We start from the raw sequence: 27,534 nt of genomic DNA on the forward strand, positions 1-27,534 counted from the left end.
CAGTGTGATGGCAAGGATTTTTGTATGCCAGTTGTGTTTTATGAGAGGTGGAAATCAGCCCTGTGCAATAACACTGTGCTGCTCACTTGCGCAACAGAGCAGATAACTGCACTTTGATTTCCCATGTTAAATGGTCGGGGAGGTTATTTTTGGGAAATCTTTCCTTGGCAACAGGGCATTAGTGCCTGGGCTGAGATCCATCACCATGATGCTTGTCTGCCCTCTGGTCTGGGACTGAGGTATCTTGTGTAAATAAAAGAAGTAATCCTAGATTACTCTGTCACTGGTTTCCTATGGGGCTGGGAAACTGAAATCTGTGCTGCTGCGGTGGGAATGGTGGGCTGCCAACACCAGCATGGCCTTTGCTGGAGATTTGCATCTGGCCTGGGCAACAGCACTCCAGGAAGGATGTGGAGGAAATTACCCTGGTTCTTCTCTTTATCTTCCGTATCCCCACAGTGGTCTGGACATGAAGAAATGGGATGAGATTTGGGCAGGGGTGTACTAAGCACAGAGACATGTTGACCTAAGAGCCAAAGAATCTCCAAATTGAGTAGTCTGAAGAACAAATATTAAAGAACTGTTTGGGCACACACATCCTGGGTTGCTTAGGAAAAGCTGATACTGCCTTGGGGCTGAAGGGTGATGAAGTGGACCTCGAGATGTCCTGCTCTGTTTTAGTACAGCCCAAGGAATAGCTGTCTGTGGTCTGAGTTTCAAAAGGCTCCTTGTAGGGGCTGTAAGCTGAGCAGACCTCCTACCCACTCCCTGATCTTCATCACGCAAGCATCCATCTAACATCCTGGAGTGAGGCAGTTCTGAAGTCCAGCCCAGAGCCCCCAGATACCTGCCAATGCCTTGCCAAAGCACAGGAGCAGGGAAGAGGCAGCAGGAGAGGAGGTGGTGATGTCTTTTATCCCAGATAGCTCCGGTTCCCTAAGGGAAGGAGCAGATGTCTCATCCTTTGAGCCACTGAGGAAAGAAATTGTATAAAGTGCTGAAGAATATCATGTGAGAGGATCCTGCCCCAAGAATGGAGTCACGCAGGGAGGACCTGCCCCATGTCCCCACCTCACTCTGCCAGCTGACAGAGCAGGAACGCTCTAATGTGACAGCAGGATGACCTTTGCATTTTCAAAGCTTCTGCTGTTGCTAAGCAGAGGAGTTAACTCCCAGTTTGTCATCCTTCATGAATGCAGCTCACAGGAAGGAGGAGAGAGAAAAGGAAGGGAGATATTAAAAATAGATGATGAGAACAAAGCAGAAAGGACTTGAAGTTTTCATCTCAGATTTACATAAGTTGCCAGTGGCATCTTGAGGTCCAGTTTACAGCTACAAGTTCTACTGCCAGGGGCTGGATTAATGGCACATGTAGCCTCCTCCTCTCCTGGTGAGACTTCCCATTCCAGAAACCACGTGTTCCTACACCAGACTCTCTTATGTGTTCTCTGAGCCCAAAGAGCAGATTGATTCCTTCAGGTGGGGAAAAAAACAAATGGAGATAAATAGGAAACAATACCGTCTGTGGCAAAGCACACACACATGGAGAGCCCTGCTTGCAGGCAGGCAGCTACAATCCATGGGAGAGGAGCTGAAGGAAGAGGCGAGCAAGGCTTCATCCTTTCACTGAGATGTATCAGAGCTGATCAGGGGGGAGAAATGCCATATGATAAATGAGAAAGATATGTCAGCCTCTGGGCAGCCTAGGCTCCAGGCAGAGCAGATGACCCTCGGAAGGGGCTGCCCAGGTTGCAAAGTCCTCTGTTACTTCAGTAGTTTCTGTCTCCTGCAAGTAGTGGATGTTTTTGTAGCAGAGGGGAAAAAAAATTGGGGGAGAAAAAGACCAATATTCTCTGTAAATGCAGACCTGAGGGAAAATTTTCAGCCTGCCCTGTTGAATACACCAGAGCTTGCTTCACTTTCTGCTTTACTTTCTGCTTTGCTTGATTTCCTCTTTCATTAACATTTGAGACAGGCAGCAGGTGGAGATAAGTCCTGAATAGCTCCAAACTTCGCTTCTCCCATCTCTCTCGGCACTAGTCTGGTACAGACAAAGCCTGTGCTGGAGGCTGGCTGGAAGGAAAGGTGTTTCAATTACCATAGAAATAGGGGCAGCCTGATCCTGAAAGCAGTCAGCTCTGGCACATTGAGTCAACCCAGCATTTTCCTCTGAACATGAGCAAATCCATGTTTCACTGGTGAGCCAAGACACCAGCTGAGCAAGTCTTTGCTAGCTGATGTCAACATGGAAGGTCACACTGTTCCTGTTTGTATGCATTATTAGACTTACCAGCAATGAAAACGGAGCACATAGAGGGGCAGGTGGAAGTGAATGCTAGTGCTGAGGCATTTGGTAATAATGACGATTTGTGACATTAAACTTGATTGTTTGGGAAGTGGGGGTGGAGGTGTGACTGAGACTGATGGTGTTTGTGCAGCAGTGAGCAGTAATGCAGCATAGGACTGGGCTGTTGGGATTGGGAAGAGCAGGGATGAAGCCAGACTGCTGACCCACACCATGGAGTTGGGTGGGACATGGTGGGCAGAGGTGAAGTGCTTTCTCTCCCCCAGAGGAAGCACTGCTCAGCAGTGTCTGGCTGTCCCACATGTAACCCAGATGTGGCCAAACCCAACAGTGATGGAAATACCTAACACCAGGGAAGGCTGGTAGTCAAGCGAGATATGGCTCCCATCTCACATGTCTTGTCTGCCAACCTGATCCCATATTGTCAAGATTATATCCATCAACCCAAGACCATTTAAGATGGATGTGAAAATCCTTGAATGCCCAGAGGGGGACAACAAAGCTGGTGAAGTGACTGGATGGAATGTCCTCTAAGGAACAGCTAAGGACTTTGGGCTTGTCTAGCTTGGAGAAAAGGAGGCTGAAGAGCAACTTCATTGCTCTCTACAGCTTCCTAAGGAGGGGATGTAGAGAGGGAGGTACTGAGCTCTTCTCCCTGGCATCCAGCGAATGGTTCAAAGCTGCACCAGGGGAGGTTTAAACTGCATTAGGAAGCATTTCTTTGCAGAGAGGGTGGTCAAAACACTGGAATAGGCTTCCTAGAGAGGTGGTCAATACCCCAAGGCCATCACTGCTTGAGAGGTACTTAGACAATGCAGGAGCAGAATTAAGCGTCTTTCTGTAAATCTGAGTTCACTCGATGGTGGTAAGGAGTGATGGTGGCCGACCTGTGCCTGTAGGGGGGCACATCTATGGGAACACACACTTTTTCACAGTGTAACCAAGCAAGCTGGGTTTGGACAAGGGATGTTCCTCCAGATTACCCCTATGACAGTGAGCGAGAGCTCATCCTGGCTCATCAGAAAACCTATGCCAGTCCTCACAGGGCCATTTTCAGGGGTGAGATGGGATTTAGCAAGGGCCTGTACCACTGACATGTCAAGCTGGGGTATTTTACAGCCTGGAAGCATTCACAAGCCCTGGAACTGGTACCCTGCTGGTGCTGGAGCATCTTTGGAGCAGGAGATAGGGGCCTCCCTGTGGAGACCCCAAGAAGCAGGAAGAGGGCAAGTAGAGCAGTTGCAGGGACAAGGAGGAGGATGCTGTGCTCACCACAGGGCCAGCAGTGAACTTGTCCTGTAACAGCTGGTGCCTGGAGAGGACCATCTGCCCCCTGCTCTCCCCCCTGGGCCAAGGTCTGGAGAAGAAGCTGTGGCTGCCAAGAGCCAGGTAGAGACTTCTCTACAGCTGCCTGAAAGGGGATGGTGCGAGCTCAGGTTGGTCTCTTCTCCCAAGCAGCAAATGATAGGATAAGAGAAAACAGCCTCAAACTGTGCCAGGGGAGGTTTAGATTGGATATTGGAAACAATTTATTCACTGAAAGGGTGGTCAGGAACAGGCTGACCAGGGAAGCGATAAATGCTCCACAGTCTCTCTCTATGCAGCAGCACCTCAGCATTGTTTACCATTTAATCCCTGCACTCATTGTAATCCAACACCATGGATTACGTTCAGGCATTAATTGATTTTCACTTTTATTAATCCCCAATACTTACGTAACCACAAATTCACAGCTAACAGACCTTTCTTTCAAATAAATCTGACATTTTTGGGGAGACATTACAAATAATTCAGAATTCATCACAGCCTGTTACTTGTTTAGGTTAGTCCTGTTAGGACCATATTAACTCTTTGGTTCAAGGAATACACATAAGCCTTTCTCTGTCAGGGCTGTTACATTCCATGCAACACTCCAGGCTTGGGGAAGCATGTCTGGAAAGCTGCTCATGGAAAAGGACCTGGGGGGTGAGGGAGAAGAGAAGGCTCAGGGGTGCTCTCTGCAACTACCTGAAAGGAGGTGGGGGTTGGTCTCTTCTCCCAAGTACAAGTGACAGGGCAAGAGGAAACGGCCTCAAGCTGTGCCAGGAGAGGTTTAGACTGGGTATTAGGAAAAAATTCTTCACTGAAAGGGTTGTCAAGCATTGGAACAGGCTGAGCAGGGCAGTGCTGGAGTCACGGTCGCTGGTGATACTTAAAAGATGTGCAGATGTGGCCCTTAGTGACATGGTTTTAGGGGTGGATTTGGCAGTTCTGGGTTAATGGTTGGACTCAAACATCTTAAAGGTCTTTTCCAATCTAGTTGATTCTATCTGTATTATTTCTCCCGTCCTGTCAGAGATGAGATTCCTGGCTTGCAAGCCTAGTGGTCCTGTGTGCATTAATGTTCCCAGAAGTGGAACCCAGGTTTGCAGCACCTGGGGTTGCGCTGTGCTATGTGTCCTCCTCCCGGCTAATCCCTATCTCATTTTTGGGGTTGGTTTTTTTTTTATAACGAATAGGATCTGCATTATTCACTAAAGATTCCCTAAGGAACGGGTGCTTGTTCACATTCACCGGTCGATGTTTGCAAACGTGTTTCGCCATTATCCAGTCTGGGGAAGGGAGCGAAGGACGGAAACTGCATTTTCTGCTGGGAGCACCTTGCACACATGTGAAGCCACGTGAAAATAACACGTGGGTTGCGGGAATGGTGCAATGCCTGTTCCTCTCCTACCGCCGCTCGCGGGACCCGTAGGGAACCCGCTGCTCAAATCCCATCCTTTGTACAAAGCCGGACTGTTTGTGACCACGCAGCACCGTGCCCCGGCCGAGCCCACCCGTGACTGCCGCCAGCCCCATCCCCTCCGCCACACTCGTAACCCAGCACATGGCTTCGGTACGAGCTGCTACCGCAGCGGCACGACCACACTCCCACCTGCCAGCGCTGCGGCGGGGAGCGCTGTCTCTTTAAGCCGGCCGGTGGAGGCGTGGCCTTACCGTTAGGGGGCGTGGCTCTCTACCCGAAGGGGGCGTGACCTACCATATAAAGGGCGTGTCCTGCCGCGCGGGGGGCGTGTCGCGCTGCAGCGCGCTGAGGTCAGCGGTGAGCGGGCGCCGTCACAAAAGGAAGTGGCGGCGGCGGCGTCCGTCAGCGCGGGGAGGGGCGGGGGCCCGCGGGGCAGCGCGGCGGCGGCGGCGAAGCAGCAGCAGCTGGAGCAGGGGCAAGCGGCGGCGGCGGGGGCCGCGCCGCGCCATGGCGCAGCAGCAGATGAGCAGCTCGCAGAAGGCGCTGATGCTGGAGCTGAAGTCGCTGCAGGAGGAGCCGGTGGAGGGCTTCCGCATCACCCTGGTCGACGAGTCCGACCTCTACAACTGGGAGGTGGCAATCTTCGGGCCCCCCAACACCCTCTACGAGGGCGGGTACTTCAAGGTACGGTCTTACCTCAGTCCCGCTGACCGAGCGGACCTCCCGCCGCCGCGGTGGTCCCGGGCAACCGCCGCCGGGGCCTGCGCTACCCTCCCTTCGCCGCCCTGCTGGGCCTCTTTGTCGGGCTCGGAGGGGCCCCGGTGGGGCGGCTGCTCCGCGGCCGCTGCCAGCCCCTCGGCCCCCCGCCGGAGGGGGCCCGGGCCTGCGGGAGGGAGGAACGTAGGGGCTCATTGTGGTGCTGCCGGAGGCAGGCGACGGTCCGCAGGGGCGGGCGGGGGCTTGCGGGACCTCCCCTTCTCTGTCCCTCGGGATGCGCGCTGGAGAGGGAGCTGCGCAGCAGCCCACTCTGCTCTGTTATTTAACCCCAGAGAAGGGCAGGTACCGCATGGCAGGGTGCAGGTTGGTTCTCCCCCGTCCCCGGGTTGTGCATCTGGTTCTGGTCTGTGTTTGTTTATTTCAAAGTATGGGGCTTCCCATCCATGTCTCCATAGCTCCGCTCCTCACGCAGCAGCATCCTGTGTAAGATGGCTAATTCAGGATAAAGGCTGTGTTTTCCCCAAAACTTAAGGATTTCAGGGTTTTGCGATTATTTTTTGTTTTTTTTTTTTTCCTTGTTTTCCTTTTCTTCCTTTCCAGCCTTTCAGAGGGCAGCTTTCAAAGGGCTACGGTAGCATGTAATTGGCGAAGGTAGATAAATGCTTTCAATTTCTCTCGCAACCTTCCTGTTAATAAAAAAATACCCTTGTGTAGTTGTTTCCCCTCTTGTAAATACAGTAAGTAAGGAATCTGGCACTGCTGTCGCAGAAAGGAACTGAAAGGAGCAGACTTAAATTCTGAAATCAGCTGGAGGAGGAATTGCATGTCTGTCTTGAACAATTAAAACCCCTTGGTATCTGCAGAACCATAGAATAGTTAGGGTTGGAAAGGATCTTAAGATCGTCTAGTTCCAACCCCCTGCCGTGGGCAGGGACACCTTGCCCTAGGGAAAATACACTGCATTGGGCATACCCCTTTGGACTTGATGTCCGCTTGGTCTCTGGCAAAATACTGTCCCTTTCAGCTCGCCTGTACCAGGAGTTAATCGTTTTAGTAGTGGCTCCTGCATCTCCTGTTTCATGCCCTTTGGCTTCTGTCAAACGGAAAAGAAGTTTTGTATGCTCTCTTTCCTTGGCTAACGTGCATCCTCAGTGCCTCTTGGCTTCTCTGGGTCAAGGTTTAAGAGCTTTGTTCCACAAAACCAAAATAACCTGTAGCTTGGGGAATAATAGATTTGAGTCACATTCAGTTTGGCCTCATTGTTTTGTAGGAAGAGGAGGCTTTGGCACAAGGCTTGCCTTTTGTAATGAGTTGGCTGGCTTACTCATGTAGGTATGATAGGTATATTCTTAGACTCACCTCCACTATTATTTATTCAGGAAGTCACTCTAGTCTTTGGTTGGCAACTGGGTCATTTTTACACCCAGATGTCTTGATGACCTCTTCCTGCACTTAAATTACTCACCCATTTTTATTCAGAGAAATCACAATGGGTCAGAATCTTTGTTTGCTGCTCTCTGGACCGTACGTTTCTGATTGTTCCTGGAAAGAATCTGAAGGAGCCTTTGAGATAATCTGGGGATGTGTGCTAACAAGCGTAGATTGGGGCAGGATTGCCACTTGCCTTACCTCAGTGTTATGAATGTGCTATCCTTTTTGGTATTTTCAGTCCTTGAAATGTGCCTTTCTTCTAAGCTCTTCTGACCTGTCCTGTGATACTTAGCTTGAGACTGGGAGACTAAAGCCTTATGGTGCCTTCACCCTTCCACACAAGATTCCCTGCAAGCTGAAGTCTTTAGTATTATTTCTGTCTCATCTTTCATCCATAAGGAGCTGTGCATAGTGTTATTTTCGTTTTGGTAGCATTTAATCTGTGGTAATGCATCCTAACATCTGGGCTACCTAAAAAGTGGCCTTAGACCCTCATTCTGTTCCTAGGGAAAAGCAGTCTTGTCCTGAAAAGTGATGGTTTTGGCTTTCTTTGTACTGGGCCTTCAGGCAAATCTTTGTATGTGTTAGGCTTACAGAATCATTTGAAGAGAAGATTAATACCCAAAACTTTGTTTGGTGGGGTGACTTCTATGCTATATTCAGTATATGCAAGGTGAGCACTAGTTCAGATCAGCATGTGATTATTTTTTTTCAGATATCTTGGATTGATGAGAGATCTAGCTTCATCTTGTTTTGTAATTTTAGTTTGATAAAATGAGGTAAGGAGGATTAGAAATATGCAGTTACAGGATATAATGTTCTTAAACATTGTGGTGATGAGAGTTTGGGAATTTTCTTCCACTTGAGGTGTGGTTTGAGGGTAGGAACTGGAGGGAAAGTACAAAGGCTTCTACTTAAAAGCAAGTATAAATATTGAGGAAAAGCTGTGTTTAATGTGATCTTAATAAAGAAAGTGTTAGAGAGGGTTGATCGAGTACAAATGCTTGATTTGTGCTGTTGGCAGCTTTGGCACCTTGTTGATTCTTGAAGAAATACGAGGTTTCTCTCCAGGTTGTTGAACTAGCTGAATAAACTGAAACGAGGAGAGTGCTTTCTCTCTGCATCTTCTTGACAGGAGCTACTGCTCTTAAAAACTGGTTCAACATTACAAAAGATTCTGGTTTCGGTTGCTAATCCTGCAACTCTAGCATTTGATAAATTGAAACATAAAACAAGTCCCCTGAATGTTTGCTTAAATGGTAAGCTAACAATACTCTAGTGCTGGCTATAATAAAGTCAGGGACTTCTTAAAAATTCAAGCACAACATCTAAGCATGTTTTATCAACTAAAACAGCATACTGGTTATCTGCTGCAGTACTTCACAGTTAGGACCTCCAAACTAGTTGGAAAAGGGCAGCAGCCTTCAGAAGCAGGTGCTGTGTGGGCAGCAGCTTCTATGGGCAGAGGTAGGAGCAGCCTTGAATTGCAAGCCGCACAAGGTGATCAGGTGGAGGTGCACATCTGCTGTGGAGGTTTTATCAACCTTCACCTTATCTTTGTATAGACACTTTCTTCCCACTCACTAACAGCTGCATAATGTTCTGCGCAGCCCTTTGCTTAACTTCCAGATCACCAGCCTTGAAAGAGTTGAGCTACTTCATGGCTGGTTACCTTTCATCCCTTGCTGTGAAAGTATCACAAGGCAAATTATGGTAAATCCTCAAAAAAGGTTCAGTTATAAGAGCAAATGTCTGTCCTTCAGCTGTGGTCAACAGGGAGTTATCAGTTTGACTGAAGTTTCTGGCATAATCAGTTGTGGTGGGCTGCAGGTGTTTGACTGCAATAGGTGAACTTGATTTTTGGTCTCTTCCTTGTTTGGAGTTTGTCTGAGGGTGAAAGGTGCATAGACTTTGTGTGTCCGAGATGTTGTGAACAGCTGATTCATCTGCTGAGGTTTGGTGGGGTTGTTTGGTTTTTTTTGAGTGACAAAGGGATGTTTTGCTCAGAAGAAATGATTCATGTCCAGGTTGTCAATAGTACCAGTTACTTCTTTCTTAGGTCAGATGGGAAGGACATGGCGTGGTAAGACAGGTCTTTAGATCAGACCCCACTGTGCTATGTGGTAGCTCTGAATTGCTCTGAAAATACTGGGAATGTGTTTTTTTCTGGTCCTGCAGGCAGTGTCTGAGCAGCAGAGAACTGGATTGTGCTGTATTTTGTAGTACCGTGTACGACCAGTTCATCGATGCCACCTTCATGCCATAAGTATCTTCTGTTCAGCTGAGAGGGTTCTTTGCTACATGCAGGGGACTTCACTTTGGCAGCTGTCACTTAAATAGGGACCGTAACACAAGGTTTATTATGTTGCAATCTGGTGATGATAGGTGATAGTTGTGATAATCTCAGTGGCTGAGGACTGTGTGTGCTTAAACTTTCACCATGTCAGTTGACTGTTGATCAGTTTCTCCCTTGAAATCCAGTCTGTCTTGGGCTTTCACAGCCTGTCCATTGATAAACCTCCACCCAAGGCTTTGATAAAGTGATGTTTTCAGGATACTTGCAGAATTATGAAGTGTTTTCCTGGTGGCTTACTCAGAGCTCTGTGTGTTTGGTGCAGTTGTGCCTTAGCATCACACCTTTTGATTGTGTTTAAATAAAGGAAATTATTCTATTTTTTTTATAGGTGAATGGTATTCTTGTGCTGGGAGCCAGCCTTTCAGTGTAGGTGAAAGTGAGAAATTACACAAATAGGAACTTCATTATAAACACATAGCACTGCTCAGAAGCATGGTTTGACCAAGTATCCTTTGTCAAGTAGCATATTTAATGTAGATCATGAGTCAATACTAAAAGCTCAGTCAGATGATTTAGAATCACAGAATGGTTTGGTTTGGAAGGGACATTAAAACTCATCCAGTTCCAACCCCTGCCACAGGCAGGGACACCTTCCACTAGAGCAGGTTGCTGTAAGCCCCATCCAGCCTGGCCCTGAACACTGCCAGGGATGGGGCAGGTTCACTGGGCAACCTTTGCCAGTGCCTCAGCACCCTTATAGTGAGCAGCTTCTTCCTAATGTCTAGTCTCATCTCCCCTCTGTCAGGTTAAAGCCATTGGCCTTGTCGTCTACTACAGGCCCTTGTAAAAAGCGCCTCCAGTTTTCTTGTCTGCCCATTTAGGCACTGGGACCTGCTCTAAGGTGTCCCCGGAGCCTTCTCTTCTCCAGGCTCTCTCAGCCTGTCTTAATAGAATTTAGGCTGGGTAGATGAAAATGAATGTACCTAACATGAAAGGAAACAAGAAAAATTAACTGCATTGTGAGAGCTGCTATTTGATTTCTTAAGGCAATTTATTTCGTAAGGTATTTTTGCTATTTGAAGGAGCAAGTCTTGACACACAAGTTAGAAGGGGGGGAGAAAACTCAAGCATTATGATTTGTTTTCTCAAATAATTTGGGGGCTAAATGCTTGTCAAGGCATTGCTTTCCTTGCAATTTAACTCATTAACTGTATGTTGTTTAGTTCTGTATTGTTTGATATCAGTTTCTTGCAAATGATTCGTTTTGATGTCAAAGTAATTTGCAATATGTGGGGATAACTTTTTTCAGAGCAGGAAATTGATACGAAACTGGTGAATGGCAAGAATGAGCTCCATGTTTAGAAGTTTGGTATTGTAGGCTACTTCCCAGAAAGCTTAAAATTAAGTAAATAGCAGTTTCCTAAGCACTAAAAATTATGTAAGTGGCAGAACATTTAACTCCACAAAAATATTCCTTGGTGCCAAGGAAAAAATGTGTGGTACTCTCAGCACAAAAGCTGGCTTCCATGGGCCTCTACATTTATTGCAAGGTAGAACAGAGCTTTTCCCTCAGTGTACTTACTGTTCTAGTTTTTATTGCCTTTAGGTATCAATGATGGTAATCATCAGAGGTTTGATGCAGCAAAGGGATATAGAACTGTGGGTTTGTAGAGCTTGGAGTTTCTTGCTCTTGGTGTGAAGAGCTCCCATTCAGAGCAGGCTATCTCTCCAAAGAACCCCTAAGCTGCCTGCAGGCAGGGAGGCAAGAAACTTCTTCAGGTGTTGGCTCAGTGAACATAAGCACAGTTATGATCTCTAACTCTCAGGCCTGGGGAATACCAGATTGACCCTAATTCTGCTGTTGCGTATTGGTTTTTGGATGGCTACCTCTGTGAGCTATCCAAAATACAATGTAAAATGTCCAGTTTCATTTAGAAGTTCTTTAAAAAAAGAAAAAGGTGACAACAGGTCCTCTACAGAGAATTGTGTAAACATGACTGGTTGTCTCAATAAAGTCACTTCACAATTACAGAACTATGCAAGAGAAGAAACGTTACATTGTCCGCTCAATTTGAACATGAAGTTTTCAACAGAAGTGGAGCCTCAGTGCTTTTTTTGCTTAGAGTTTTGAGTAACATGGGCACAACAACAAAAAGTGAGGCTAGGAAGAGGTCCCCTGAAGTGGCAATGTCATTAAGGGTAGAAAAGGCCTTTTCTTTCCATCTTAACTGGAAAGTACTATGCACATTAATCTGAAACATTAGGGTATGGGCATTTTGTTACCATGTGAATGACAAATTAGAAGGATTTAGATAATAGCTACAAGGTACTTAAAAGGTACAGAAGGGATGTTAGCCTCTCAAGTTATACTCTTAATGCACCACCGAAAGGCATTCAGCTACTAAATGTGGGTACAGTTACTATTCTGCAAGAGAAATAATTGGGAGCACTGAGATGAAATTCAGTTTTTTTCTCATTACATTGTAAGCAGCCCATTCTTTTCATAAAGGTGAATGCTTTTACGGATAATTATTCTAGACGAGGTAAGCAAGCACTTGCACAACAGTGTAGTTTACATCTATGAATTAGAGGCTTATACAAGTAGACTTTATACGAGCACAAATGTGTCTTCATAGAATGTATTGTAGGTCAGAGTGACTCCATTGTATGGCTTTTGTTTTGATAAGGGCAAAAAGGGTACTGCAAAAGAGAAGATAATTTCAGCCTTTGCCTAGGTCTGACAGTGAAAGGTTTCTACCTGTAGAGATGTCTGAACACTCATATAAGGCCAAGATGTTTTTTTCCTGCAATGGGCAAGTGTCTGTTGGAGAAGAATTGAATCAGGTGGCACAACTGGCTGAATGCTGGTCCCCACACTGTTCCAGTACTGTGGCAAAGGGGTTTTAATCTCAACCCTCCAAATACTTTGCTACAATAAAACATTAAAACATGTTTTAAACTTTAACTAGGATACATAGCTATGTGACTGTTCCCCAAGTTATTACAAACATGTCCCTGCTGCTGTCAAGTTCAATCTCCCAAGCAAAAGCCCTTTACCTAAATTTCTATGTTACCTGTATACTTTTAAGATGACAAAACAGACCAATGGGAACACATCATGTCATGCTTTTAGTACTAAAACCTTACAGAGTAAGACACAGCCAACCTGCCCTGCAGCCTTCTCTTTGTCAGTCACAAATAGTGTGATAGTTGGAAGTGTCACCTACTTCAGGTAGCCCCTTTACATTCTGTTTGTTCTCCAGGTGATAGCTTCTATTAAGAAAACCCCAAACATCCAGGAAGTCTTAAGGTCACACTTCTTCAAGTCATGCAAGATTCCAAAATATTCTGCATGTGCCCCCAACTCAATAGTTGTTTATAATTTTTTTCCAATTTGTATAATTTTATATTTAGAGTCTTATAATTTTTCTCATATTTGTAGGCCACTTTTGGGCAAATATTTATGCATTCTAAATATTTCAGAAGTAAATCAATGTGGCTACTAGTGCTTCAGGGAGGGTACACAATGCCAAAGTTATTACTGTTAAACTGGCCTGGTAAAATGAGACATTCTCAGTAAGTCACTACCACAAAAGCTTCGTAAGATTAACTGCAGTTCCTCTAACTCATCATGCTGGATAAACCACTAATGTTTTAAAAATGAAGCAGCACTCTGGAAATAGCAAGCTAATTTTGTGCACGTGCATATGTGTATGCACACATCTGATCACGCGCAGCCCAGATTATAGGAAGATGTGTTATGTTATGAGTCACATAACCTCTAGTCCATCCACACTGCAGTCTTTCTGTAACCCTGCTACGTTTCCAACTTTAACTCAGTTGCCTTAAATCCTACATAAAATCTCCACTGTTAAGTCCATACTGTTCATTACTATGAAACCTGACGACAGCCATAAATTACATAGCCAAACTGCATGTCAAAGATCAGAGTTAAGGTTCTGCAAGTGTGTTTTTGGGAGTATTATTTAGATGCAAAATGAGCAGGCCTAGAGTGCTATTAAAGAAGGCATAGCCAGTGTGAATATTTTACTGTATAAAATAGCAGGCAGCATAAAAGCAAGACTTCAGAAACACTGAGGTAAAAACACGTTTGAGCTTTTGAGAAGTTACAGATGTGGTCCCACACTCAGGCACAGATAACATCACTGCAGTACTGGAGATTTTCAGGTTTTACACAAAAAGAAAAAGAATGCCCTTCTAGCTACACAGTCAAAAACTAATTCCTATAATATGAACCAGATCTAAAGCTATCTACATGCTTTTAGTTACTATCTTTTGAACAGACAGGCAAGAAATTTCAAGAGGCACGGTTCTTTGCTTTGTTATCCAAGAGAAAACCTTCATGTTGAATTTTACCTTATCAAAGGATCATTCTGTGCAATCTCAGGGAAATAGAGCCAAACAATGGAAAAATTATGTAAACTGACAGTGTGCAATCTTTCCAAATGGAAAGCTTTCCATTTTTTATTCCAGTGGTGGAGGTGGGCTGTGTTGCTGCTCTCCTTTTGCCATACAAGACCTAATTGCACACAATCCTCTATTGTCGGGCAGTATCAGAACTGGAAATCTCTATCTGTGCTTCTTAGCACACATAATAACATTACCTGGATCAGAGGAGGCCTAGAAAAAGAGCTGGGAGCTGACTACTACCATCATTATCTTGACCTTTTCCTCCTGAGGACAGGCTAGGTGAGCTGTTGGGAGGTCCACTGAATGATCTCCATTGGAGCATTAAAAAATGAAAGCTTTCAGACCAGCATATGGAATTATTTCAATTTCCTGGTGCTTGCCAGGAACCTGAAAGCTTTTGTGCTTTTGAAATTCGACTAATATGCTTTCTGTGAATTCTCAGTTGCCCCTCCTGGTTGGTAGCAGTACTTTGTTTATGTGGAAGAAGTCTGTTTGCTTGAAAGACAGCGATAGTGGTGCTACTGTGGGAAGCTGGATAGATGAGGTGGACTTCACTGAGGCTCTGAACATTTGGGCTTTTACCGTTTAGAAAGGGCTGAATTATTTTTGAGACTGAAGTTTGTTTTGACCCTCGAAGACTTATGGGCAGATTCATCAGGAGCTAAAGACCAGCCTTGGGAGTCACTCTGAAAATCTATTTTTAATGGCAGTAATAGCCAAGATCTTGAACCTGTATCATCCATGGCTATTCTCCAGTTGGAAAGAGATAATAGTAGCATTGGCTGCTACCAAGGAATCTGTAGCAGCCAGTCGGGTAAGAAGGCTGCTGGTCTTGGGAACTTTCTTCTGGATGTTACAGAATAAATCTGGCTTTTAGTGGTGATGCTCTGACTTCACTTCTTTGAAGCAACCTGCTTAGTGTTCAGCTTGGGCAAATCATTGTTAATTTTCATTCAGTTTGCAGGCTTATCCCACACCTGCTATGTATTTGATTGTTCACTTTGGTTTATGTCTCTGGTGTGAGCAGTAAACTTATGCTTGGGCTCTTTTGACCAGGGACTGTATTTTGCCTGCGAGGGACAATGAAGTAGCATGCTGGCAACCAACAGAAGCTGTGAAAATTAAAGCTAGCCACAGCTAGGCTGGCTGCTGTAGGTTTGTGCTGCCTGCCTTAGCCAGGGAGCTTCCTGCTGGGAGTTGCTGGCATGTTTCGAAGTGGTGGATGAGGTCAGGTTGGGGTAATGGTGGTGAGTAACCATCCCAAAGCATGGCATTGCCTGTTCCCAGGCCTCATGGGGATGTAATGAAGTGTCACTTATGGGCACATCTTTAGCAACTGTTGGTGCATGCACCATACTTGAGATCCTGCCTGCTCTGTTCAATGGCAGAAGTATGGAGGAAGGTTCTGGTGTGCTTGGCCACAGAAGGCGTGTCGTCAGATGCTACCAGGCCTCTTCATTTGTCTTAGAGTCTCTGGAAATCTGAGCCCTTCTCAAGCATCTACCTCTTCTTTCATCTCTTTCCTGTAATGAACTGGCTGTACTTTGGGGCATAACAGGGCTGACATAAAGTTGCTCTGTGTGACCTGATGGAAGCTCCTGGTGTCTTGGCCTTGTTCCATTTCATCTTCCTCTCTGCAGCTGTTGGCTTTGAGCATGTGGATTGCCTACTTCCAAGAGAACAGTAAAGTATTTTTGACCTGCAAATTCCTAACCAGTGCTTCTAAGATGGATAGTTTCTGCTATTAAAACAAATGTAAGCTTGCTGTTGGTAGTAGGGAAAGCCTGTGAGTTACACTTAAGCAAATCTAGCAAAGCTTTGGTTGGAGGTTAGTGGACAGAAAGAAACGTCAAGTGTTGGCATCTGCATGAGTTCTGTTGTATCTTTAACTCTTGCATGCACTGGTTTATGTGGGATTTCCTAGCTGTTTTGATCAGCATGCAGTAGTTCATAGCAGGGGGTGTAAGTTTTGAGGTTTTCTTCCCTTCTCTTGTTAATTATAGAGCAGCGACTTCTGTACTCTAGAAAGAATAGATACTTTTTTTTTTTTCCCCCCTGGAATAAATGTTGTATTAATAGTGGGGTTTGCATTGTTGTCATCTGAACTCTATTTTAAATATAGTGGAAGGAGGTGTTTTGTGGCAGATGAGCATAATGATGACGCTGGGAAGGAGATTCCCTGCTCTCGGAAGGGATTTCAGTTTTGTTTTACTACTTTCAGGTGCAACTGTAGTAATACAGAAAAAACAAGGACAAAATTTAGGCTGACCTAAAGCCTACTATTAATGCTTGGTTGGTTGAATTTGGACCTTAATTTTTAGATTAATAACTAGAAGACGCCAGCTTGAAATAAGGAAAATCAGCTTCTTCTAAAAAAGTTTGTATCTGTTACTAGATGCTTTTATGACCAACCAACCATTGTTGTCTGCTAGGTGGCAGCCAACAAGCTTTCTTTAGTATGTGTTTAGTTGAGCTTTGTTTGGTAAAGCTCTTAAATATTGCTGTGTCACATTTACTCTGAACACAGATTGCTAGGATCTGACGTTAGACTGGGTGAAAGGGATGCACAATCCAGAATTCATCATCAGTTAGGCCCTTTGTGTGGGTGAAGCATGGCACTTATCGAGAACAGTCAGTGGATGCTACACAAGCAAGATGAGAGCCAATGCCATGCATTGTTCCAGATCTATTGGTGACTGTAAGAGGTGCTCATCTGAAGGACAAAGGGCTAGGGTTAGAACAGTCATGTAGAAGTATGGGGGCTTTGTACACCTTTGGATGTAAGGTAGGGCCAAAATGTTCTTTGGCAGCAGGAACAGTGAATAGGATGCGGACTAGAAGTCTTCTATCTGCAATGGTTTGTATTCATGATTCTGGATAAATTAACATTTTTATGTAAAAATGGTATCTCTTATAATAGCATAGTTGACTAAATCTGTAGGTAGAAAGCGTTTTGCTTTATATAAATAGCACATGGGAAAGCTTTCTTCCAAAACAAATCCAACTTGTATGTTTACAAGTACAGTATTTAAATTTGGAGTAGCTGAAGAAATTGTCAAGTGAGTAGCTTTCAGGTTGCTTAAACAGAAAAGCAAAGATTTTTGGAATAGGAACTTCTGCTTATTCCTGGCTTTTAAAAATAAAAACCTGAGCAGTTTCCTGAAGCACCCCAGCATGGATCCTGATGAACTGACAAGTCACACTCCTCTGCACAGACTTTGTCCACAAGGCAGCTGCGGCAGTTCTCTAAGAGCAAAAAATAAAGCTGGGGTTGTGTAACTTAACCTGGGGGAGGAGGGGGACATTCCTGGTGTTGAAGAGAAAGCCATCAAGTCGAGCCTGGGTATGTAGGCTTGCTGGGGGAGATGTGTGCTATGCAGGCTTCACAAATAATTCTCAGAGTGTACCAGAAAGAGTCTGGGTAGACCTCTTGTTGGAGGAGGCAAAGCTATGCCTTGGCTGCCTTGTCGTTTTAAATGTCAGAGGGATCTGCACTGATTTCAGGGCTACCCAGCTTTTTTACCTCCCACCCCTGGGATTTCTTTCTTGTACTGTCTTAATTGCTCCAGCACTTCTACTACAGCTACCTCAGGTCTTTTTCTTTCCTCCTGTGCTTTGAAGATCAGGTTCAAAATAAAGCTTCTCAGCACACTAAAACAGGCATACGGGATTTGATGTCAAGTGTGGAAGTGTGAAATGGCTCACAGCTTCATAGCATGGCCAGGAAAACAGCCTGGAGCTGGCACATTCACAGGGCAAGATTTGGTTCTAGTAAGTTAAGACAGGGTTTAAACTATATTACTGACATGCCTCCAAGTACTGTAGTGCTTGTCACCCATAGTGCAATTACCCAGGCTGTACCACAACACTGAGCTTAAAACACATAGGCAGAAAGCCAAATTCTACACTTAGCAAGCACTTTAAATAGAAAACTACAGCACAACTGACCTGCAGGTACCGTTCCTTCTAAAATGGAACAGGGTGTTTCGAACTGCCAGGGGCTTTTTAGATTTAATTATAAACGCATTGATAAATACTGTTGTGTAATGCTTAAATGCTAAAACTCTGGTCACAGCTTAATGTGATTGACGTGTAGAGTTTGAGTTTCAGGCAGAATATAAAGTCTTTTCCTGCTCTGTTTTGTTAACCTTGTATTAATAGGTACGGTGAAAGGAAAACTCAGGGCTTTCTCCAATGACACTGTGTTAACCATGGCAAACCACCAAAGTTTGCAGGACTAAACTGTTGAGGTAATTTTATAGTATTTAAGTATGCCTGCAATGCAGCAATGGCACATTCGACCTGTCTCAAGCACAGTAGTGGTCTGGTAGCGACAGCATGATATTTAATACCAGTTGTGAATTGACCCAGCTTACGGCTTGGTTTTTCAGCCCGTGCTTAATCCCACGTTGCCATGGTTAGACTGCAACCAGAATGTGTGCTAATGGATGCAAAGCTGGTAGAGTTGCAGCTGTAAATCTAAGCAGCAAGGGCCATGAGGATGGGGACTTGGGAAGCTGCTCTTATGGCTTCAACTACTGAGGGTGCAAAGATGCTGGTTCTACCACCTTGGTGCTGGTAGAACTTAATCAAAGATGGCTTAACTGTTTCTGTTGGATTAACCCATGTTTTAGAAGATGTAAATTCTGATCATAGCTCTTGTGGTTGACATTGTGATGCCTTCTTTTTGTCATCTAACATAGATGGACTGGGAGAAGAGGAGTGCTATGAGTGGTCTTATTTCCCACTTTTACTGTTGTGAAACACCTAGAAATTGTTATTAGATCTGCTTAGCTGCTTGCAAAGCTCAGCTGAATTGGCCACCAGTTTTTGTGGCTGCCATGGCACAAGTCTCATGGCTTAAGCTTCCCTTAATTAAAACGTGTATAGCTATGGGGATTATCCATTTACTGACTTCTTTGTGGAAGTTCTTTGTTTGTTTTTTTTATGGCATGTATATGGTCATTGCATTTCAAGGCCTAGCTGAATTTGATAAGTATAAGAAATACTGAGTCACACTCTGTTTCTCTTGGTAACAGAAAACAAAACAGAAGGAGACTTAAGTGAGTTATTGAAAGTGACAGCATGGGCGTGCATAAACCTGGTTTGGATGTATACCTCTGTGATTGCATCTTCCCCCTTAATTGGCTCAGTGGGTTGGAATTTAAACTATCAGACTTCTTCCAGTTCTAGAAAGAACCTGACTTCTGAACGTAGAATTAATACAGATCTGTTCCTGTGAAAGGAACTTGAGATTCTCAGGACAGAAGATCTCAAAGGCTACTGAAAGCCTTCTTTAAAAAAAGCCAGATTTCAAAATGACTCTTTCTGGCAGCTGATTTCCTAGAAGTCATGGTGAACAGAAGGGAAGCCAAAGATAGATGAGCTGAGGTGCTGGTGTTGATGAAGTGGTTGTCTCGGCAACTGCAGTCACTTAAATATCTCTAGGAAAAGAGCTAGCAAATGTTAAGATTGAGAAATGGTGATGGGTTGACAGAACCAGGAGCAATGAGCAGCTTGAGGTTTATACCAGGAATTGATATGACTACAATAGGAAGTTACTGTTTTCAGGGATGGGATTCTTGAGTCATGCAGCCCTGGTGGTTCTTCTCTTGTAATGACAATGTGGCTGACAGCCCTCTTGCTGCATGAAGCAAGATCCTTGGGGAGAAACACTGACCTCCCAGGATGTATTCTGAGACAAGGATAGAAAAAGGGGGGAAGTTGAGACAAGGGGGGGGCACAAAATTGCAAGATGGGATATAGAAATCTTTAGAAGTAGCTTTAAGTAATGTTAAGTTTGATGGCTTTGTAACAGTAGCAATGGAAAATTACTGAGGTGCAGGATACATAGAGAAAAATATATAGAGAGAGTGCAGCTAGGGAGCATACTGAGAATTCTCACAAGATAAATCGTTATAGTTGACATAGCTTTAAGAAAAAACAGCCTAGAAAAACAGGACACAGGGATAAGGGGTATCTGGGAACTGCAGGTGTCCAGGATGGGCTACAGTTAAACTAACGGATAAGTAGGAGGATGGGGGATTATTATGTCTCTGGTGCTAACGAACCAATTAAACTGGTATGAGCATCTACTGTGCGTGCTTCAAAGGCTGCCAGAAGTGATGAAGATTGTTGAAAGAAGTAAAGGACCCTCAGAGACCACCACCACAATTCTGTAGGCATGCGGGGAACTCTCTGGAAAATGATGTAATCCATATGTAGCCTCATGAATGTGCATGCATGCCTAGGGACTATGTAAGGATGGCTTGTATAGCAATACGGGGACACACGTTAGGAGGAGTTATCCCCCGTGTCTCCCGGCACCACAATAAAGAATACCTGCTTGTCAGCTTGAAAACTTTGTTGGCAAGTTTGTTCCTGGAGTTTTCTCTGAATCAATTCGTTCCCCAAAAAGTGGTTGATGAAGGTGGTGTGAATTCAGGTAGTACTGGAGTGTTTCATTTTGCAGCTCTACTGCTTGATGTAGTCATACAAATATTGCAGCAAAACCCAGGGCAAACTAAACCCTGTGTGGAAGCAGATGTATGTGTGAGAATTGTTTTCCATGTCCGAGCTAAACTGCAGAAGCTACAGCTGTGTCAGGAATTCTTTTAGGTCCTTGTAGTGCTTATCGTGGTGGGAAATTCAGACATTTTACCATGTGTGTTTTGCATGTGATTGCACATGCCGTGCTGTGGTTCTGTGGGTAAAAGTGGCAAGTTTTAATCTTTTACTTTCCTTATGGAGCACTGAATTCTCTTTCATATTGGCATAAAAAGCAGCCCCAAGAGAAAGCCCAACTTAATAAAACGAGCAGAGTTTGAGCCAATTGTTTCCTGCTGCCACAAGCATATTTGTAACTGCCAACTATGACAGGTATTTCTACAGGCACTGAATCGCAAGCAGAACACCAGGTGCTTGGGGAAGTTATATGTACACTTTCCACCTCTCATCTAATAGCTACTTTCTAAGCTTTTTTATGTAGTGACTTGTGAATAGTTGCAGTCAAAAGCTTTGTTCAAATGGAAGTGGAAAACTCATAAGCTACTTCCTACTGCAAAGGGCAGTAAATGGTGAAAACTCGTAGCAGGATGAATTTCCTGTCATACGTTTTCCTGTTTTTCTTTTTTTTCTAGGAAAAATCCTACCTATAGATATAGGAACAGTCTTTTTTTTTTAATATATATACTTCCATGTTTAAAGCCACCTAGCACTACAGGTAGTAGCCAGGATACTAGGAAGATTTGACATTTCTGTGAAGCAGCTCCAGTTTGTCTATTTCACTCAAAGCTTCACTTATTTAACCAGCTATTTCTGCTTAGACACATTTTTCAGCATAGGTAAGATCCCTTCTAACTTTCTCTACTAGCAGTGTAAAGCTAGTGTTACAATTAATAGCTGATCAGACTTCTGAAGCCTTGCAGAAAGAGGGAAGCTTTCCTTGATGAGTGACATCCACTTCTGCAGTACTGAAATGTTAAAGGAAAAATTTGCAGTTGCTATGTTTTTTGTTGGTGAGTGGCTTTTGCTGAAGGAACAATAGCAAATATACCTATTTAAGTCTTTCTCACTTCTTGGTTTGCAAGCTTTTAACCTGTCTCACAGCTCCCTCTGACCCTTCCAGGTGTTCTTACACTGGAAATATCAATCTCAGGTTGAAGGCTTCTGGAACCTTATCTGACATAATCAGCAGATTAAGGTTCACAGATCACCTCCAGAAGCAGAGTGGTACATTTTCCAAGTATTTGTTGTGGGCAAAGAATATTTAATTTTAAAAGGGAGCATATGATGAAACCTGGATCACTTTTATGTAAACTTTGAATGCTGTACTTACAGTGGGCTGCTCTCCTGTTGGGATCTGCTGTTCTTTTTTATCTGTCTACTTTGATTATTTTAACAGCTGAAACTTCCAAAATGGCCTGGTACAATCAAAACCACCCTCTTGTCAAAATGATGCTTGATATAGGGAGCTTAATAAACTAGGCACATGAGTAGTCTGAGTTTTCTGAAGAGAGCATATGGTAGCTGACACTTCAGCTGGAGATGACTTGGTAATTATAGCTCCTTTGTCTGAATAGCTCTGCCATTTCATGGGGCTAATGGCAAATTAAGCTACTCTTTGTAGATGCAAGGAAGGCAGACTGCTAAAAATATTTTGTTTCCGCCTGTCTTTCCTTATTCTGTCAGACTTGTAGTGGGCCAAAAGCTTGGAGTTCAAGGTATGAGTTCAGAGTGGTTGTACTCTTCTAAAATGGGTGAGTAGTCCTACCACCATCTAAATGGAAAAGGATCTTGATTCTCTGGCTGATCTGTTTTAGGACAGGACAAGGCAAGTCTCTTGATAGGGACCTTTGTGGTGTTTTTTTTCTCTCTAGCTCCAGGTAGTAGCTGGTTACTCAAATCAGCAGAGAAGAGCTTACTTAGGTGCTTCATTGTGATGGTTTGGGTGTTTCATTGTGATGATCTGCCTTTGAGGGTGAGTCATGTCGATTTATGTGACTAAATGTCTCAATTCTATTTTAACGTGTTGCAAGCATTTGTGAATATAAATCAGCTAAAGTTTGTCCTGAGTTGTTTTTATTCAAAGATAAATGTAATACACAGTTGAATAAGCTCACTAGAGAAACTTGAACCTGAGCAAGTGAAATCTAGTTTGATTTGGGGTTTTGTGGGCTGATCCGTGGTGCAGTTGAGCTAACAGTTGCTAGAACAATGGGCATGGTTTCTACTGCTCTATGCTAAGCAAAACAATCAGAACAATTCATCTATGATATAGTGGCTGACTCATGCCACAAGGATTGGTATTCCTTTAATCCTTTTATAAACTGTTTTATCCTAGCTAATGTAATTGTGGATGTTTTTACGACCCATATAATACCTGATCCCTTTTGAATTCTGCTAAACTGTTGGCCTTAATGTTGCTTAGCAATAATTAGCAAAATACAGGTGGTTTGTGTGTTGTTTACTCTTGATCAAACCTCTGAAACTTTGTGCTGACCTGTTAACACTTTTATGTTGGTAATAATTCCACTGCTGAACTGTGAATGGAAACTTGCCCAGACGGATGCTCGCATCAGCCCAGTTGCCAGCCCTGAGCTAAGATCTTTTCTTCAGTTTGACTTCAAAGCTCTTGATTTGAGAGCTTGACATGACAGGCATTTAAGAGTCTTGATAACCTCCTTCCCAAAGTATGGAGTATTTTGTAGGAAGCTTCACGTTCACAAAGAAATCAAAGCATCTGCTTCCCTTTTTATGGAAATCTGTGAGTTGAATTGCTGGATCCCATTCTCCTACTTTCAGTTCAACCATGTTGTAACCATGCAGAAATTTCTGGATGTCTGATATGGAGGTAGTTTAGCTTTGCCGTGGTACTGGAGAAGCCTTTATTTCATTATTTTGATTCCTTGTTCTTCCTTTCTCAGCTGCATTTATTCTAGGCAAGTTCAGTTTTAAGAGTTCTACTTAAAGTCAAGGGTAATACAGGCTTCTTAAATAGCCCCTAGGGTAATACAGGCTTCTTAAATAGCCCCTGTTATGCTTTTGTTGCAGTATTTTTATTCCATATGATCTTGCCTTGTAACTCTATCACAACTATAGAGCAATCTGTGATAAGCAGGGTAAAGAACTGAAATTGTGCAGGGGTGCTTGAAGTGTCAACAACTTCAGCACAACAGTGATGTTAAGGGCCACCCCACTTATTTTAACTGCTCAGCTTTTGTAGTGAGACTTGGAGGGTTTCTGCCATCTCTTGACAGGGGACAACTGTGCTCTCCTTGGGGCTTTGGCTTGTGCAAGTGATTTAATATGTGGCTCTCAGCCACATGTACTGGTCAGCCTTGGCTTATCGCTTGGACTGTGTTTAGTTCCTTCTTCATCCTGATGGGACTAAGCCCATAACTTCTGAGTTTTGGAGATAACCTAGCCATCAGGCTGTGAGTTTATGATGAGGAATCCTTGCTTTCCCTGGTTGAAACTTTTGTCTCGACCGCATAATGGAGTAAGGCCAAAACCAAGCCAGCAGTGAGGGAGTGTGCCTCTGCAGCCTAAGGTGCTCAGCTGGAAAGAAGGGTTGCTCACTTTCCAGTGTAAAATATTTATAATCGTGACAGTTCTTTCCAAGTTGTGTGCTTTGAGAAGTCAGTCTCCTTTCATATTCTGGCTTGGGCTTTTGCATTCCTGTCTGGGCAGTGGCCTGGTGCCAAGGGGAAAGCTGGAGAGGGTTGTGCTTAATGCCCTTTAGGACAAGGCATCCACCCAGAAACTGTAGGATCCAAGTTTAAGTGCCTTTGGGCCAAATGCCCCCGTGCCAGCTGACCGAATAACAGTGTCCCAATTTAGCTTTTTTCTTATTTTTTTGTTAAAAATAGGACAATCATCTGAACAAAATGTGTGGTAAAAGTGGTCATGTGCAGGATTTCAGTATCTGAGTTAGCTTTGTGGAGATTCCTGTGTGTAACCTTGACTTCAGTATTAAATTCCCAGAGCTGAGTGTTCAGGACATCTCAAGGTGTTTCCTTTCTTGTCACTTCTGTTGGGCAGGTCACCAAGCACTACTGAGAAGGAACTTGTGGAGAATCCTGGGTTTAGAGGGTTAGACCAGGAGTTTGCTATGGCTTCCCTTAGTCAGCACTGGCTCTGGAGGTGCACTTTGTGAGCACCAGACATGCTCTCCCCATGCAATGCTTGTTGTGTCACTCCTGTTATAGCAGTGTCTAGAAAATCAAAGGATAAGCTACTTGTAAGCAGCTTTTTGTTAATATTTTCTGGAGCATTAAGGATCCCTTTTTTTTTTTCCTTTTTAAACTTACGGTTTTACCATTTGGAGGATGCTTTTGTTAAATAGGGAGTAAGGTGATGGCCTCAACCAGTTCCTGTTGTGTGCTCAGTGCTAGTCATGCATTTAAGGGGGAAAATCTAGTGTTAACAGGAAGATGACTTTAAAATGCATCCTTACAAGCACTTTGTCATTGGCTTTTTTTTGTTTTTGCATACTTTTAGGGTTTTTACAGTGACATTTTATCACTAGTTTGCTGTAGTCAGTTGTCTCTTGGATGAAGCTGTGATTTTTAAGACAACATTTCACATTCAACTTTAATGTCCTGTGATAACATGTACAAGAATGCCACATCAGTCAGTGTTTAATTTGCAAATTAATAATCTTGCTGTTGTGGCTCTTTGTGTTAAACTACTGAGCTGTAAGGATAATGAACTAGTGATGCAGACTTCATGATCATTAATCTGATATTTCACTAGCTGTGTTTAAAGCTAACTGTTCACTGAAAAAAAAAATAGGCAAATGAGCTATGTGTTACCCTAGATATAATTAGATATACTTCCTTGTGTTTTTATTTTGGAGATCATAGCAGGAGCATAAAACCCCCTTATGATATAGGCTGCAATGCCCAGTGCAGAAGCAATTGTACAGTGAATGCAGTCTCTGCAGCACATACAGTTTAGCACATGGTATTGGGTTCCTGTGCTTTGGATTTCCTGAGAACTTTTTTCCCCTGCTGATAGAATGACAGCATTTTAGTCCTGATAGCTGTAGCCATGAAATGGCCACACGTGAAATATGAAATCTGGTGTCCACAGACATACTACCCAGAAAGGCTTGGCAGCATTACAGCAAACAAAAGAGCTTGTGTTGTGTATGTCATTGCTTGGATACTCCAGAGGTCACTTCCCCAGCACCCAATTCCTCAATTTTTTCTCATCTAAGGAAGATCAGGACTGTTGAGCCTGAAATGCTGTCCCCCTTGCTGTTAATATGGCTGTAAACAGCCTTTGTATCTCTGCAGGCTTTCTGCCTTGAAAAGATGATATGAGTTTGCTGAGCAACACTAAACAATAGTTAATTATGTATATGTCTTCCAGATATTTGTTTTGTAACATTCTGAAGCCATAAAATATAATGGACCTGTGGCAAAGCAGCCAGTATATTTGCCTGTATTGTGAGAGCCATCTTGCCATGAGCAGAAAGTACTTTTTCCTGCAAAGCTCAGATTCTTTCGGGTTTTTGGGTGTTTTTTTGGTGTAGTGGTTTGTTGTTGTTAGGCTTGGGTTTGTTTTTTTTAAACATGTGGAACTGACATTGTAGTTAGTGGTCCGGTGTTACATTCAGCATCAGATTCTTTTTGTGCTTTCATACATTGATGCTTTGAATGATGACCAGTTGGGAAGAGGCTAATTGAAAATACACCAGAGTAACTTGAGCAGCTAGTGATCTAGTACTTGAATTATGTTACACATAGGCTAATCTCTGTATAATGAGTAAAGAAGCATAATTTCAAACTTTACTCCTTTTGCAGGAGGCAGCTAATGCTGTTGTTGCATTCTAAGGGCAAGATACATGTTACTGCTTGTATGACATCCAGTACAATGGGGCTATGAGTTGCTAGGTCCTCTCAACCCTGCCAAGTTAACCCAGGCCACAGATTCAGTAAGGGGTTTGTGGCTACTGAGCTGCAAAAAACGATGGTTACTATACAGCTTGTGGTATGCAAATATAAGTAAATTAGAGCTCTTTTGAAGGCCCAGCATACTCTGAAGAGTGGTGAGGGGTGATTTTTCTTTTGTAACCAAGCTGTGCAAGAGCTGGCTTCTGGTGAGTGCTTGCTCACTCCACTCTCCCAAAACAGTTTCAACACAGGATGTTAATAATGTGCTCCATAGAGGTACATGTGCTGTTGAATTAATAATATTAAAATCTACATTGTTAATCAGGTGACCACTAAGTTTAGTTTAAAATTGCTGGCTTGGCCATCTTTATCACTAAACAAGCAAGTAGGTCACTAATTTTACTTGCTTTTAGATTATTATTCCCTGCTGCCATCCCTCTGCAGTACAGCTGCCAAGATATTGCTCGGGTGTTAGGATGGAAAAGGAAGGAAAATCCTGGCTATGTATTTTCTACCCAGAATAGATGGAGTATATGTGTGCATATGCTTGATGAAAGAACCAAGTGGCTGCTTGGTCTAAGTGTGTCCTGACTAAACTGCTGACAGTCGGTTCCAGAAATAGAAGTCTAAATGGTCACTTCTTCCAGAATAAACCATTTTACTTAAAAAGGAGGGACTTTGTAGTTAGTTTGTTACCCAGCTGCACAAATGATGGCGCCAGCTGTGGGAGAAGGCGCTTCTGTGTGGCTTGTGCTGGTTTGGTCTTCTTCGCTTCGGGCTGGTAGCGTTTGAATGCCAAGGTATTTATTAGGCTTTAACACTGAGGATTTATCAGACTCATAGTTGACTCTAAGAGATATGAAACAACAGTTTGTGCATTCTTAAGTTTTGGGGTGTTTGAGTGCCAGTGACAATGCTGCCCACACTGTCATTATTCATCTGGTTCTTAATAATCTATTTGGCATGGTAATTCTGATTGCGTCCTAATGTGACAGCACATGCACTGTGAGGCTTGGCTGGGTCTCTGAGCTCTCCTGCTTGGTGCCTAACTAAGGAGTTTATGGGACACTGGTGTGGAGACTTCCTATGGTTCTCCTTTCTCCTGGACAACCTAACTGTGAAGTTTTACAAGGTTGCTGCTGCTTCTTCTCAGTATCTTCTTGGATTTGAAATGTCTCTCATTAACTGAAAAGTCCAAGTCACACCTTGAATCTCTTTTAAAACTTGT

At 43.7% G+C, this 27,534-nt stretch overlaps 2 protein-coding genes across 2 annotated transcripts in view; both read left to right on the forward strand.

Moving 5' to 3' along the window:
* The window catches only part of NUDT2 (nudix hydrolase 2), a 414,951-nt gene that overhangs the window by 97,349 nt on the left and 290,068 nt on the right, over nucleotides 1–27,534 (forward strand). The gene's annotated exons all lie outside the window — the stretch shown is intronic.
* Nucleotides 5,454–27,534, forward strand: part of UBE2R2 (ubiquitin conjugating enzyme E2 R2) — a 49,401-nt gene continuing 27,320 nt past the window's right edge. Inside the window, exon 1 of the mRNA XM_061369026.1 lies at nucleotides 5,454–5,714. Within this exon, the coding sequence (XP_061225010.1) occupies nucleotides 5,538–5,714 (177 nt within the window). The 5' untranslated portion in view covers nucleotides 5,454–5,537. The remainder of the gene's footprint in view (nucleotides 5,715–27,534) is intronic.

Source organism: Neopsephotus bourkii, unplaced genomic scaffold, assembly GCF_033783945.1.
Source record: "Neopsephotus bourkii isolate Nb327-2 ecotype Australia unplaced genomic scaffold, CSIRO-AGI_Nbou_v1 NB_1471, whole genome shotgun sequence".
Taxonomy (NCBI): Eukaryota; Metazoa; Chordata; class Aves; order Psittaciformes; family Psittacidae; genus Neopsephotus; species Neopsephotus bourkii.